The sequence below is a fragment of the Epinephelus moara genome, chromosome 17 (genome assembly GCF_006386435.1).
Source record: "Epinephelus moara isolate mb chromosome 17, YSFRI_EMoa_1.0, whole genome shotgun sequence".
In the NCBI taxonomy this organism is placed as follows: domain Eukaryota; kingdom Metazoa; phylum Chordata; class Actinopteri; order Perciformes; family Serranidae; genus Epinephelus; species Epinephelus moara.
In genome coordinates, this window is record NC_065522.1 from 14,395,966 (window position 1) to 14,412,233 (window position 16,268).

Here is a 16,268-nt window from a genome sequence, read left to right on the forward strand (position 1 = left end):
CAATGCGCCGCAGCTAGTACCACCCACCGCATCAATACCTTTTGTAATGCAGCGGACTGAAAACAGACTTATGTGTCACATGCGCCGCACACCTACAGAGCATGCAAGCACAAACATCGACATCTGTTGCCACCCACTGCGTATGCACCCCTCTAAAGTAAGGGGGCTGAAATCCGCCTTACTTTCGTACACACATACACACACAGAGACGTCTGCTCTATATAACATCTTGCCAGCCCCCCCCACCCCTCCAACGTATACACAACGGCTCATCAGGCAGGAAAATCAAAAGAGCGCTCTCCCCAGACTCAAGGAGCACTGCGGCTGTTATTGTACCAGAGCCCCTTAATGATCAGCATCTGTTCCCCTCTCTGCTAGCGTTAGCTGAGCTGCCACTAAACAAGGCTTTTGTGCGATACTTCATCCCCCAAGTTTCCTCACTCTAACTTGACTTGGGGGAGGAAGAATAAAAAGAAAGAGTAAACACCCGTGGATGTTGATGGTCTCTCTCTATCTGCCCCCGTGTAAAAATACTGCTGACTGTGGTCGAAATATGATTTAAAGAGGTGCTTGTTTGAGAGACATATTAGTCATATAGTATGCTTTTGCGGCGTTATTTCTCAACGTAAGCAAATATTTCCTTGGGTTTGTCCTACGCTATGGCTCAGAGTCATACATTATTTGCTGTAGACTGAGCCTGCTTACACACCTTTGATATCAAACAGAAAATACTGTGCTCTTAAGTCTGGTAGTTAATACACAGTGTCGGTCCTTGATGTACACACAGTAAAACAAGTTTTAGTTTGGCTTTCTCCTGTGCTGATTTTTAACTGCCTGTCAATGCTAATTAAGTGTCTGCCTTTAAGTATACGTGGTGTTCTTCTGTGTTAAAATAATGCCTGTTTGATCTTCATTAGCATTCAGACGTAGTCGTCATGTCAAATCTCAAAAGTTCCACCCAGATAGTGCTTGATCCCAGCAGGGATGACAGTGAGTTGTGTGGAGGTTGGCGGATTTCTGTAAAATTACCCCCACCCTTTCCCCCACTTTCACTTTTTTCCTCCCTTTTTTTTTAAATCAATGCCCAGCAGGCTGAAAAAGAGGACGATTCCTTTGGGAAATTAGGAAGCCTTAAAAGCTGACCAAAGTGCTTGCGTGCAGTAATTATCTCTCTGATGCCCATCCCCATGTTTTACATATAGAAGACACTTATTTAATGCCCATGTCATGTTCTGGCGTCTGTCTTGGCGAGTCTGTCTTCCCCCCACTGGTAGCATGATACCAAATTGTCAGATGACAGTGCAGTCCCCAATACCAGATGTGAATTGCACAGGGAATCTGAGCATCTGCTTTGCTGGTGTGTGCTTGTGCAATGCCAAACCTTATAGAGTCAGATGTACCCCCCACAGCTGTGTCCAATGAATCAAGTGCCCCTCGATCAACACCACCTGCCATCTTCCAAATGTATTCATTTGAATTGATTTTAAACTGGATATTATTCAACTATTAATAATTTAATAGTGGGTATGCAGTATTTTGTATGCTGTAAAGAATGTGAATTTACTCCGGGTTAATGTTTTTTTTTTTTGGACAAGGGCAGCATTTTGATACAATATGATTACACATAGGGATGCATTACCTTCATTCACATACACCGACGTTGTAAACTACCTCTTCTTCTTGAGTGCATACTTTGGTAATCCAGATAACATGGCGCTGACCTCACAAGGTGGCACCCCAGCCCCACACAGCGAGATGTACCTTGACATTTTCCTACTGAATTGTCAATGTTTGCATTTGTACTACTGCCACTTAGTGAAGCAGTAGCTGGAAGCTTCAACAATTTATTAATGATTCTTGGGTATTTCAACCTTTTATTTATTTATTTAGGCTATTTCAACCATTTATATATTAGTTGAAACTATTTTAAGCATTTATATTTGCCTGATATCGGACAGAATTGCCAACTCCTTACACTCTGACTTCCGTGGGTGATAGGGATTTGATTTTCCCTAAGCAGTCTCTAGAGACCCTCATATCCGCCTAATTTTAATGTCATTTAAGTCCACCGTTGGTCTGCACCATGACCATGTCGGCGTATGCCTGCAGTGCACCCACTAGGCGGTGGTCTGCACACCATTTGACAGTTACTGTAGCCCACAGATCCGCCAGATCCGCCACTAAGTTTCAGCTGCGAAAGCGAATCTTAAAGGACATACAAAAACAAACAAGTCACAGGAGATTAATAAGACAGAGAACTGATACATTTCTTTTGGGATTAATACATTACAGTCCATGCAGACAATTATTTGTCAGCTAGAAAAGCTACCATGACTTTTGCCCTGTAGGCCAACAGTGCTGTTTGTTTTATCAGCTGACAGTTATGTTGTTGCTGACGTTCCCAGCCCTTGCCGTTACTTGTTAAGCTGTGCACGGGTACACTGACATGAAGCGCACTTTGATGCTTGCCAGTGTTGTTAGTACTCCTTATTGGTTGCATTGCTTCGCTTGTCAATGCTTGACAACAGCGTTAGTCATGTCCATAGCGTTGACTAGTTGATTGTTAATCTCCCCACGGATGCTCATTTTTTTCACTCATTATCTTAACAATGCCAGACCAGAGTCCGTCAACTCAAACTTTGTGGAGTCGGTGGATTTAAAGGTCTGGATCTAGGCAAAATTTACTTATAGCTATAGCCATTGTAAAAATTCATCCATTTGCTTTAACTGTTTATCTGTTAGTTTTAGCTAAATATGTAATTTTCCGTTACTTTTAGCTAACTCTTTAATTATCCATCACTTGTCGCTATTTCATTGTCATTTTTTTTAATATAGGCCTATTTCAATTATTTTTACTTACTATTTAATTACTTTACGCAAACTATTTCATCAGCCGTTGCTTTTAGCTAAGCATATTATGCATTACTTTTAGCTAGCTAACCGTTTATCTGTCACTTTTAGCTAACCATTTTAACATATTTTACAATTTTGAGTAGCTCAACTGTCACATCTTTTCTGCTTGCGTGTTAGCCTTCAGCTGACTTAATATGTGAATATATTCTCTTTACAGTCAAACTTAATGCTTTTCTTTATCACATAAATAAAGCTACTCCTCAACCTTTCCTTGCACCATGCGGGGTACAACTACTGTTTGGGGGTTGTTTCCGTTAAGTTTTGCAAATCAAGCAAGAAAGGCACAGGGCCTGTGATAGGTGACAAGTTGCCACTTGCTAATTCAGACAATGCTAATTAAGCTCCAATTCGAACAGGCCGCAATTTTTAGCCTTAATGTTGCTTCTAATGTCTTTGTCTTCATGTGTTTAAGGCCACAGAAGTCAGTCATTCTGCAGATTCTGCTGTTTTCGGGTGTGTTGCCTTTCCCCACTTCTGTCCAAGTATCCCTATGTGCACTTGGCTTTTATGGACTGATGTAAATTCTCTTTCATGGCTGCGGTGGAATCACTGTTGATCCTTATCTCTCCCATAAAGCCACAAATTTATTGTCAGCAAAAGGCTTTTTAGTGCCCAAAACTGGCTGTGGTGGCAAATTACTATTTGAAAAGAGAAAATTATCTAAAAGCAACAGTGAGAGTTATTGACCATGTTGTGGTTTGATTGTTTTCCTGTTGTGTTGGTCTTAGACACCTGCTGCCCTTTGGACTACTCACTTTGTTCCACTTTGCTGTCCGACCAAAATGAAACAATAGGGGGGCATTTTCGATTGATTCACACTGACTAATTCATGATTCATATCTGCCACCTGTGGCTCGCTCTGTAGTGGTTTATTGGATGGCTGAATGAATGCACTTCACACACACACCCAAAATATAATGACAGTAAGAGCTTTGGGGATGTCACTGGGACAGAATGGTAATTTAATTGTATGGTCATTTTTTCTTTCTTTTCTTTTTTCGTCAATCCTTATCTTTTCCTGACCGTCTCTAAAATGTGGTCCTGGGTACAATAATAAGAAAAATATTTTCCAAGACTTTTTTTCTGTCACGATCTCAACCAACAATAGACTAAATGTCGTTGACCACTTTCTCTCATCACATCTTTTACAGAACACAGACCCTGTCCACGACATGCTTCTCGACGTTATTACCTGGGTTGGCATCCTCCTGTCGCTGGTCTGCCTGCTCATCAGCCTCTTCACCTTCTGCTTCTTCCGCGGCCTTCAGAGTGATCGCAACACCATCCATAAGAACCTCTGCATCAGCCTGTTTATCGCCGAGTCCCTGTTCCTGGTGGGGATCAATCGGGGTGACCAGCCGGTAAGACTGCCGCTGATGGATACTTACTTTAGTATCAATCTCGGAACCCGTCGGCTGTGGGTCTGAAGACAATAAGCCTCTTGGGGTGATGGTCAATATTTCTAGGGTTCTGGTAAGGTCAGTGGATATCTGGGCTAAAACCTTGTCTTGTGTGTGCCAGTGCTTTCGGTTAATCTCTATGAACATATATCTGCATATGAATGCAGATGAATAACAAAAATCTAATAAAAATTTCAAGTGTGGTCAGACGATGGCCACTGGGTTCCATGATTGCATTTTGGCCACTGCCTTCCACCTCTTTTGCTTCCTCTCTCACTTTTACCTGCTATCCAGGTGTGATTGGGCAATACTACTGTGACTACAGACAGACAAGAAATGAAAACCAAAATGCTTCTGATACAAAAATATTGTACTATTGCCTATGGACTCTCCAATAAAGGAGATACTAATACAAGAAAGTATTCGTAGAATGATCGATTGGTGATGCTAATGCTGTAATAGAAGTTAAACAGAAAAACAGTGTAAAGGAATAGCATCATGTTTTTGGAAAAAATACATGTATTTGCTTCCTTGCTAAGGCTTTGGTGAAAAAAATATACACCACTGACATCTCTGAATGGTAAACATATAGCTAGAGTAAGCAGCTTGTTAGCTTAGCTTAGCAGAAAGACTGGAAACATAAGGGAATAGCTAGCATGCTCCGTCCAGAGGTAGCAAAATCTGCCCTACAGCCCCTGGACAAGAAATAGTCTGGCACATAGCCCCTTTTAAACACTATTTTGTCTCTTATACACTCTTCATGCTAAGCTAACTAACTGCTAGCTCCAGCTACATGCAGTATTATTACTCAATCATGAGAGTGCAGTTGTTATCCAACTCAAATGTTGACTTGAAACCATTTTCTCAAGGTAATCTAAAATGTTTGAAGGTGCCAACAATGAAGTGACAAACCTGCTTTTATCGATGCAGACACTCAGCTAGCAGCATTTTCAACAACTGGTCATTGAGAGGAGCATTAAATGTGTCAAGATGGAAAAAAAAATATGAAGACTCTTTTTGCACCTTGGCACAAAAAAGTCTGGAATCACAAAATTTGTTGAAAATCTTTTGGCAAGTACAAAGTCCCCAGGGGCTGCTAGAGGGGCTTCCCAAAAGCTTTGTATTAACCTCCACTAAGGAGTGTTCACCATCTTCTCTTCTCTAGATTTAAGAGCCTAGAATTTTTTTTTTTTTTTTTGAGAAAATGAAACCTTTGGCGCCCTGCTGTGCTGTGAGTGGTACTTCCCAGAGATTGCCAGTGGCCCTGAACTTTTCTGATTCTGCCTGCCTCGCTGAGACGAAATACTGAAAGGAAAGAATTGGATTCTCTTTATTCAACAAACACTCCCTCTTGGTCCCCTGGTTGCACAGAAGCAAACACATTCTTGAAATGACTCTCACATACTCAGTCACAACACGCACCTGCCAACCCCGCTGTCACATCCTCATATCTCGATCACTCTTATACTGCACATACTCACAGACGTGAATTCATTTGTTCAACCCCCCCACCAAGCACCTCCTGGTGCAGTTTTTCCAATTTGTTAACACTTCAGATTAATCTGGATTAAGCCGTTCAATACACTAAACCGTCTTCTGGTATAATAACTGTAGTTTGGATGGCATTACTTTCCTGTAAGAGCTCAGCTGTGGGAGCAGGTGGAGGCATGCTGTCACCGCACAGTCATCTTCAAGTGTGTGTGCTCACTCGCTGTAGACAAATGTGGAGTCATGTATACAGGATGGCGGAGGGCTTTATTCCACCTACAGCTCCTCGCAATCATGCCATTTTTGCTTGCTAATGAGGCAGAGTACACAGCTAGCTTTGCTTTCTGAGGTGGGGGGAAAAAAAGCTGGAGTGATTGTCTGAGCACAGTATGAAATGATCTGTGTCTGTGAATTTATAATGGGGTCAGACACTGGAATATATCTTACTGCTAATACACTTTTAATTTATTCAGTATTGTTTTTGGCATATTATTCCAAGCATGCTGACAGTTCATAGCTGTGGTGTAAGTTCAAGTGAATTTTGATTAATAGAAATAATAAATTCACCAAGAAATAAATTACATGTCCTTACTTTTCAGCCTCATATCTATATTTTGCTCTTCAAATATCACAATAACTATCAGCGCCAAAACTCCGAGGCTACAGTTTAGCTAAGCAAGGCCACTTCCCTGAGAAGTTAAAGATAATGCTTGGGCCCTACACCTTTCCCTTCCATAACATTTTATGGGTCTGATTCACAGCCCGGCTCTAAGATCACTCTCCTGGACTGCAATTAATGTCCACTCAACCTTTTAGTTATTTAATTGAATCCATTTCAGTGACAAAATACGCTAGTTATGTTCAACTGTGCCAATAATTAGATCAATCCATGTAAGTACTGTATCTTATTATTCTTAGAAAGTGTGTGAGCACGGGCATACATGCGACTGACAGTCTGTCGTAATCCAGTCTTGTCTGTACGTATCTCTATCAGCTCAGGAAGTGTGTAACTACATTATGTGCTCGCACCTGGCCGCAGTATAAAATGCAGTGAGCTCCAAATGGCTCTTGGACTGTTGACTTTGCTTCTTCATATCTCTCTTTCATCCATGCCAGCCACAGCAAACAAGACCACATGGGCTCAGTAGCTGCAGCGCTCTTCTGCCAGTCACTACAGGCAAACATCCAATCACGTCGGCCAAAAAAAGCTTAGCAATGCTAATTGTTGGGAAGACACAAACACACAGAGGTCAGAAAATGCTGCTCGGCTATAGTCACTTGGATGACACACTTTGCAAGTCATATCATGCCCTCCAGCAAGGCATTTAATCCTTCAGGAAATCAGCGAAATGCCCCCAAACTGATTTGATCTGAATATGTTTTCCACTGTGAATGCTCACATCTCCCTTCTTTTTTCCACTCCCTCTCTCTTTATCTCTCCCGTTTATGTTTGTGTCTGCCACCGTAAACCCTTCCCAGATTGCTTGTGCCGTCTTTGCTGCCCTGCTCCATTTCTTCTTCCTGGCGGCGTTCACATGGATGTTCCTGGAGGGCGTGCAGCTCTACATCATGCTGGTGGAGGTGTTTGAGAGCGAGCACTCACGCCGACGCTACTTCTACCTGGTGGGCTACGGGGTCCCGGCGCTTATTGTGGCCGTTTCTGCTGCAGTGGACTACCGCAGTTACGGCACAGATCGAGTGTGAGTACATGTGGAGTAATGTGGAGTTATCTTGTGAGCACATTCACAATCTGAATGCTGCAGAAGAAGGGGCTTTTCTTTCTGCATGTAATCCACAAAAGATCACGTGATGGTACCTTTTTGAGACAGTGCTACACAAAGTAATTGATTTGACATTCATTCTTTGCATGAGCAGAATTCAGCCTCATGCATTACTGTTGAGTGCACAGCTTCCTAGAAAACATGCATTAAAGGGGAATTCCACCAATTCACACCAAGCTGCATTTACTAGTCTTAAAGTGTACTATTTAGTGAGCCTGTAAGTAGAACAGTGAATGTCTTCTGTCGAGAAAATATTACTTCCACAGCTTTGGAAAACAATGTACAATCTGTGGATTCAGTCGACACCCTGATGTGGTGGGGAAACCAGGTGGCCAAAAAATACCCCAACAGGCTTTCCTTGCTGAACCTCGCCATTCTGTGTGTATCAGCCGCAGAAACCCTGCTAACAATTTGACAACTGTTTGTGTTGCTTTGAGGGGCTTTGACAATCTCGCAGATGACGCTCCAATAGCTCTTGCTCATCATCAACTTTTAATGAAGCAGAACGCTTGCTCAAGCTGCGTACATTTCCCCGCTGCTGAATTGACACGGTTTTGACAGTGAAAAATGCTAACTTCAGGAGATAGTATTGCTGGATGAATGGCGTGTTGTTGTCGTTAATGTCTTCAGCATTTTAGGATGCACAAATTACAGCGCGGGCACGGAGAGATTTAGAGGAAGGGAGGAGGGGGAGGGAGTATGAACAGGGAGATGGAGAGTGAAAGAGAGAGAAAGAGACAGGAGATTAACAAAAAGATGGGGAGAGACAGAGACTGCCTTTTTGTATTTCCTGCAGAAGCTCCATAAGCCCTTTCCTCGGAAATACAAAGTGGTCTATAAAGCAGTGTAATGCCAAGCAGAGGATCTCCCTCCATTCCTCTCTGTTAATCTCAAACCCATCTGAAAATAATGAAGACCGGCATCAGCAGTTTGCTTCCAAGATGTTTATCATAAATGGCACACACACTCTGCCACACACAACGCAACCAGTAGACAGTGCATTTGTAGATTGGCGGAGCCATAGTTCTTAGTGATGGATGAGGTGATAGCTGCCACCGCCTGAGCCTTGGCATCATGTGAATAATTAAAGCCTGCCACCGGTGGAACAATTATACGCGGCCATTGAAGGATGAGGGAAGGGACAAGACGTGACACGTGGTGAATAGCAAAAGGTGGGGGAGGGCACGTATCCCCGCCGCAAATTGATTTTGGGACCGCAGCAGCGTTATCATGGGCGGTCTCACTTTGAGCGGAGATAGCCAACAAGTTGCTGTCAAAAGTGACCCAGGTTTAGTAGATAGCCAGAGCTATGCCCCAGTGGCTCATAATAACTGAGCGCATTAAAATGTCCGCAGCAGCCTGAAGGTCAGCGAGCTTGTGAAGTCACCTGTTCAGAGTCTGAGATCAAAAAGGAATCCCTGAACCCAGGAAAGTAAAGGAGGGCTTCTATTCAATTACTCTGAGTGATTACTCTGAATGTGCCCTTGAGCAAGGCACTTTACTCCACTCAAGTCCAGTGAAGGGGTCGAGTGGTCAGCAAAACAAGGATATGATCCTGTCTGATGTCTCCAGTTTAATGAAAGTAATACATCAAACCAGCCATAATCTCAGGGGATAGAATTACCTTTTTTGTTTCAGTAGTCCAGTCTGTTCCAATGAGGACTTATTATAATGCTGGGTGATGTTAAAGGTTCCCTGTGGAGTTATTATGTCTTTCAATACACTTAAGTTTACATGTTTACATCAGTTTCATTTTTAGGGAGCTGTCGTCTATGATTGAAACCTGTTCTGTTTATAATCAGAGGTACCCAAGCTAGCAAGCTAACCTGCTAGCATGTTTACTGCCAGTTCACCACAATTGTCTGTATTAGCTATTGTTATCTTAAGACGTTAATAGTTGTAGGTTTGACTATGTAATTGTCAACAGACCCACACATAAAATATTTGGAGAGATTTTTTTGTAAATAATAAAACTGTAATACAGAGATTCAAGAAAATTAAAAAGGTGAGAGTCACATTTTCAAAGGAGGTTAGCATGCTACAAGTCTTTAGCTATAATGTTTTGTTTCTCTCATTGTTGTGCTTTTTTTTAATTGTCGCAAAACAAAATAAGCTATGCTGTGGTTTTTCTCAAGGGCAGTTGTGTTATGGGCATCTTCAGTAGTTAGCTTCTTACTGTAAAGTAGCCTAAACAAGTTGGCAAGGCTATCAGTAACTAGCCTACTGATGCTACTGTATATAAAGATGGACAATGCGTCTCCACATCCTCCCAAGCCAAGATAGGGGTGATATAGCCGCTGCCACCTTGCACTAGCAATGTCATTTGGAGCCAGAGACTTTGCAGTAGCGATATCAACAGTATCAAGCTCCCACTCATATATCTGTCCAGCCAATCGCTAGCAGCTGCAAGTACACTGATTGGGATGTGTCAGCAGACAATTCTAACACCACACCCCCTTTTTGTAACATTAGTTAAAACCAAAAAAAAGATTTGAATATACATACACATGATAAAAAACTACCTTACATGACAGAAACCATCCTTGGGAAAAATGTGAGTTTTACTTTGATTTTTTAGTTTGGCCCATAAACTGTATAAATAAGGTTTGGCCTGTGTCCCATCCGATAACATGGAGTGGATGGGGTTTATGACCTGTACTGCCACCAGCCACCAGGGGGCGATGAAAATGTTTTTGCTTCACTTTTGGGAAGTGTCATGTCGTCCATCTATATCAGGCCCCAGGAAAGCCACTTATCCTTGCAGCAAATGTTTCCCAGTGGTCACTTGCAGTATTGCAATGAAAGGTTTTATTTTGTAAAACATTCCTCAAGCTGAGAAAAGCATTTTAAAAGTCTGTGAAGTCATCACAACATAAAATCTTTGAGCCTAACACAAACTCGTGGATAGGGCTAACGGGAGAAACACTACTGCACATATTAAGTGGGCCGCGTTACCACAGAAGTAAAGCCAGAAAATCGAAAAAATTTTGGGCTTAAGCACCAGGCGAGCAACTCCGTTGGAATGAATAGGTGCCATCTTGCCGTCTGGTATCTTATTATTATTAAAATCTACGATCTTTATATAGAGTCGATGGACTGTCTCCGTCTGTCATGTGACCCTAGCTTTCCCCATAGAATCTCTCGCTATTATTTTCTTTGTCATCTGTCTTGCCTTCTGCTGGCTGATTGCTACATTTTTTGTTGCATTAGCTTAAGACCATTGACAAGAATTTATACAACAACACAAGATACAAACAAAGTGGAGAGCTGCTCACCAAGACATTGCTCCATAGCACCAAACTTCACAGAGTACCTTTAATAGTTGTCACCAAACACCATGCACAAGTTCTAAAGGTCATATTTAAAGTTGAAATGTTCTTCAGAGTGAATAAAAAGGCCCTGAGTGACTCCTTGGCTCAATTATTGCACATTGCCTTACTCACTTGGTCATCAGCTCACTATCACACCAATGAAATGACTATCTCTGTTGCAAAGACGTCTTTGCAGATTAAGCTGCCTTGGCTCAAAGGACAGCCTGTCGCAGATCGCTGCAGATTGGTGCCACGAATGCCAGAATAGTCAGCGCAAGCTGTTGGCACGAGCGCGGCTTGTGTTTTGACTGGCACACGCTTCTGGTTTTTATTGCTCGGTTACTAATGGAATAGTGCACAAAGTAGCATATCAGGAGGGGAGATAAAACTAGATGTGCTCCAAAAAGCCAAACACAAGCGTGACACAAGTTGAGAAGGGGAGGTAGAGGAGGCAGAAAAAAAAATGACAGCCTGCAGCTCCCACCGCCCACCACGTCTTTAAATCTCTCCATGATCTGAAGAAGAAGAAGGCAAAAACGAACAATGGAACCTTCAGCATAATTTATAACCGCGACGTTCGGAGCATGTGCTTTGATGGGCTGCCAGGGTTCTGTGCATGTTGCGCGTCTTTTGTTTGGGCTTGTTCACTTCTTTATGCATCCATATGTGTTTTTTCTGTGTTGCCTCCTCTCATCCATTGATATCAGCGAGGGGGAGACATATCAAGTCCCAGGAACAACAAAGGACCACTCAATATTGGTCCTGTCACTTCTCATACAGTATTCTCTCTCGTTTGTGTGCGAGTGCTTTGGTGACAAAAAGTGAAACATGTGCAAAACTTGTCTGTTGCAGTTGAGGTTTTTAGCCTGAATTTTCAATTTGTAGGTTATATTGCTGTAAATACTGTTTTCACTCGCAAAGAGGAACCACAATAGCAGTCATCATATCATGCATGATTGTATCTTGCTTTGTGTTGCTATCAGAACATGTGTTTTGGAAGAAAAGACACCTAACCTTTCAGCGGAAATTACATTTCAAAGCAGCATGCCATATTTAGAGACATAATTTTTACATGTTTGCCTTCACACTTTTTACCACCGTCACTGTCTAAAGCCCAGTGGTGTGTTCCTCCAGTGCCCAATACTGAACACTTCAATTTGCCTTTGAATGCTATTGAATTCCAGCTGATACTCTGCCACTTCCATTTCCCCCCCCGCTGTCAGCGTGAATGACAACACGCCTGTATGAACTGTAATATTCCAGTAGCCAAAAATGGAGGCGTCTATCTGCTGCGGCAGCGGAGATTAAAAGATTAATAATTCAACCAGAGGTCATGAATCAACTTTTTTTTCTTTTTTTTTTTTTTACCATTTCAAAGGAGCGCTGCCACCTTCCACCAGCCCTGTTGCTTCTGGCCTGCATTTCGTTTAACTCGGCGAAGGAGAATTAACTATATGTGCTGTTTTGATATGAAGTGTCAGGTCAGGAGAGTGTGTTATTTAATTATTGACATAATTACAGCAGTCCTAGAGAGTCATCGCAGTCAACGTGAACATGTAAGACACTTTGTTGAGTGCTCAAGGACTGTGTGTGGCCACGTCTGTCAGGGTCAAGGTCAATCCAATTCCTCTCAAGTGATACAGCTAGGATTCAATTGAGTACTAATTGAATCATCCATAAATTATCATCTGTAATGGTGATTTCCTACCTTAACTTGACAAATTGAAACAGAATCCAACTAAAGTCTGGTCACTCCCAGCCTGTGTGGTACATCCCCTACAGTTTTAGCTCCATCCCACCTCTGTTTTTTTTTCTTTAGCTTTGAAAGTACACCTGTTTGGCTATGAAAGCCCATCATTATTGCTGCCATTGACACTGAAAGCCCCCTTTCCTCCAAATTCTTACTGATGGCCATAATTCTTCGAGCCCCTTGCGGCAATCTATGTTTTTGAAGTGCCTATTCCTCTGTGTCACTCCAGCCTCCTACTTGATGTATATCCCCTGAGCAGGAGTATAAAGCCATAACCTCAAATCTTTCTCTCTCTCTCTCACCCCCTCCTCCTCCTCCTCCTCACTTCCTCTACTTATTCTCACCACCCTCTTTCTCACTTCATATCCCCTACTCCCCTCACTCTATCTCTTTCATTGCAGTTGCTGGCTTCGCCTGGACACCTACTTCATTTGGAGTTTCATAGGACCAGCAACCTTGATAATTATGGTAAGCGTACCCCACCCCCCTTCTGCTCATTAACCCTACTTAGCCTGCGGGTCGTCGCTTAAATGGTCCAGCGAGATCCCTTTTTCTAGCTCCTATCCTCCCTCTTTTCTCTGCCCTGTTGAGCATATATGCCACCGGCGGGCACGGAGCCGTCCAGAAAAACGAATGAGGGGTGTAGAGAATATATTGCAGTTTGTCACCCTGCTGCAGTCACCGGCTGAGACAATTTTTGGGGGGATGGAGCGGGGGAGAGGGAGAGACATAGAGAAAGAGAGTGAACTCTGCTCAGTATGCAGTGTTGGAGTAATCCGCACTGCGATTATGATTGATTTTGTTCCCGTTCCAACTCGTACTCCGCTACCTTTTTCCCATCTCCTCCTCGCAGGCACACACACAGCTCTGGGTGCGGATACATAAGGAGGACACACACACACACACACACACACACACTGTCTGTGTCTTTCCCAACTAGGACAGCCCCAATTTTCTAATAAAATATCTCATTTATTGATCCAACTGCTTTTAATCGGATGTGAGACTGATGTTCATCTAAGCATTTACGCTAATGCCAAGCTGTAAATATTGCTGTTTCACAGGAGGTCTGCTCTTAATTTGCCAAGACACCAGTCAGCCATCATAATAAATATTCGGAATCAGTAAATCAACTAATAAATATCCTCAACAAGTAGAAAATGTGACAATATTCTTGTCCCACAGGACCCCAAATGTGAAAACTCTTAACACAACTGTTAATGCCCAGCTGGATGCTAAATCCAAACACGCATAATGCACTTTCACGCTCCAGTTTTGTGCAATCATTCACAATGTGTGCCTCATGACTCACGCCTTTCTCCTTTCCATTTACAAACAAGAATATCTGTGTTGGAAAGACGGCTAGAGCTCAGATCCAATTGTACCCCTGGGATTTTGGTGAGGGTTGAGGCAAAGATGCATTTTAAGCAGTTAAAAATTTCCCTTCTTTTTAAATACTCACCTCTTATTAGTTTAATGTGAACTGTAAACCGCAGTAAAGTAAGTGAAAGCTTACTAATTGCTGTAATTTTTGAGGAGTCCTTCTGAAAAGACCCCCATGCTGCGACCAGATTTGACTCATTATCTATTTTTGTGATTACCGACTCCAGAGAAACAGAAAATAATGAGATACACCAGAGTGGGTCTGTCACATGTAATTTTTTTTTTTTGGTATTCAGCAGTCACACACAAGACATTTTTTAATTCATTTTTTTCTGACTAATTACAGTGTGTTTGGCAAACGTAGGTGCAAAAGTTCAACTCATTGAGATGTGCTTGACTCAGCTTCTGTGTTTGTTTTTAAGTTTTATTTCACAGTTTGTTTTTTGAAAAGGAAATGCGGCATGTAAAGAAAACAGAGCAGGAAGGTAAATTAAAAAGTGTCCCATTTTATAAATAGGGCACATCAAAGTAAAGTGAAATTATACTGAAATCTTTTTTAACTGCAACACTTTTGTTTTTGCTCCCTTTTTTCACAGGTTTTAGTTAAAGATCTAGGACTTTTTTATGCACTCAGTAGATATATTTCTCTTAAATTTTGGTCGCAAATATGTTAAAATCAGTGAGAGCTTCTCCTTTTCTAAGATAATCCATCCACCTGAAAGGTATGGCATAGTTAAGATGCCAGTTAAATGGCTTTACTACAAAAATGCGCCTTGGGATGGTCACAATAAAAGGACACCCTAAAGTGTGCCATTTGATCACAACGAAATGCCATTGATGTTGCAAGTTTTGAGGAAGCGTGCCAGAGCTGTTGCCCGTGAACTGAATGTTCTTCAATGACATTACTGTGAATTTGGCAGTACATCCAACCACCCTCACAACCGCAGACCACATGTAACCGCATTAGTTCAGGACGTCCAGATCCAGCGTCTTCACCTGCAATATCGTCTAAGACCAGCCACCCAAAGAGCTGATGCAATGACTAGTTTGCCCAAACAAGACTTTCAGTACAAACTGTCAGAGGCAGGGAGGCTCATCTGCATGCTCACCGTCCTCACCGGGGTCTTGACCTGACTGCAAGTTGGTTACGATGACGAACTGCAGTCAGGTCAAGACCCTGGTGAGGACAATGAGCATGCAGATGAGCCTCCCTGAGACGGTTTCTGACTGGTTGAGCAGGAATTCTTTGGTTGTGCAAACCAATTATTGCATCAGCTGTTCGGGTGGCTGGTTTCAGACGAAGAGGTGAAGAGGGGTTGGTTGGAAGTACTGCCAAAATCATTGAAATGTCATTTGAGAAAACTTGAGACCGAAATTTAAGAAAATGTATCTATTTAGTGCATAAAAAGTCTTGGATCTTGAAGTTAAGTTAAGTATTGCGTTTCAACTTTTGTTCGTTGTGTATATCCGACCCATTAAAGGCTGTCGTTGCTTGTGATGCAGCAGGTAACATGATGCTATGAATGCTGTAAGTTCTTCAAGCATTTCACAAGAATTTCAATCAATGCCAAGCATTTTTTCCCCCCTACAAACTGTAAAGAAAAGGAATGCAGAAGCAGTGGCAGTTATTCCCTGTGGTTGTCTCTAAGTGTGAATATGATGAGACAAGTGTGAATAAGTCAGATGGAAAGGCTCCCTCATACAAGTATGCAGCTGTCTTGTCTCACCGTTCTCTGTTTAGTCTGCTGTACCACCATAGAGGTTTCACAGGATTTTGTGCTCTGTTTGGCAAAGTGGGAAACCGAGTCTGGCTGCAGCGTTCCGGCTCTGTGCTACAAAGTGCTCTGATTTAAAATGAATGGAACTGAAACAGGAAACACAAGATTCATCTCCCCCCATCCCCCTATCTCTCTCCTTCTCTCTCTACGAATCTCTGTCTGTCTCTCAGCTCAACGTGATCTTCCTGGGCATCGCTCTCTACAAGATGTTCCATCACACAGCCATCTTGAAACCAGACTCCGGTTGCCTGGACAACATCAAGTAAGAGCACTCAGATCACCCAGATATCCATTAAAGTCATCCAGAAATAGCACTCCTTGTGACATTTTGTTACAGATGGAAAGAATGTTTCAATATGAGTGTGACAGGCTCGCTTCCACCGAACGCACCCTGACAGCCGGATTGTATCTATTCAGATTGAGCCGACTCTTCCTCTTGTTCCTCCTCAGTTTAATGAACCGCT

The 16,268-nt window shown here is 42.4% G+C and overlaps 1 protein-coding gene across 6 annotated transcripts in view; it reads left to right on the top strand.

Moving 5' to 3' along the window:
- LOC126403954 (adhesion G protein-coupled receptor L3-like) overlaps nucleotides 1-16,268 on the top strand; it is a 278,598-nt gene that overhangs the window by 236,790 nt on the left and 25,540 nt on the right. For all 6 annotated transcript variants that reach the window (XM_050066833.1, XM_050066834.1, XM_050066836.1 and 3 more), the window contains 4 exons: nucleotides 4,065-4,274; nucleotides 7,281-7,501; nucleotides 13,045-13,111; nucleotides 15,975-16,066. In XM_050066833.1, coding sequence (XP_049922790.1) covers nucleotides 4,065-4,274; nucleotides 7,281-7,501; nucleotides 13,045-13,111; nucleotides 15,975-16,066 — 590 coding nt within the window. The remainder of the gene's footprint in view (nucleotides 1-4,064; nucleotides 4,275-7,280; nucleotides 7,502-13,044; nucleotides 13,112-15,974; nucleotides 16,067-16,268) is intronic.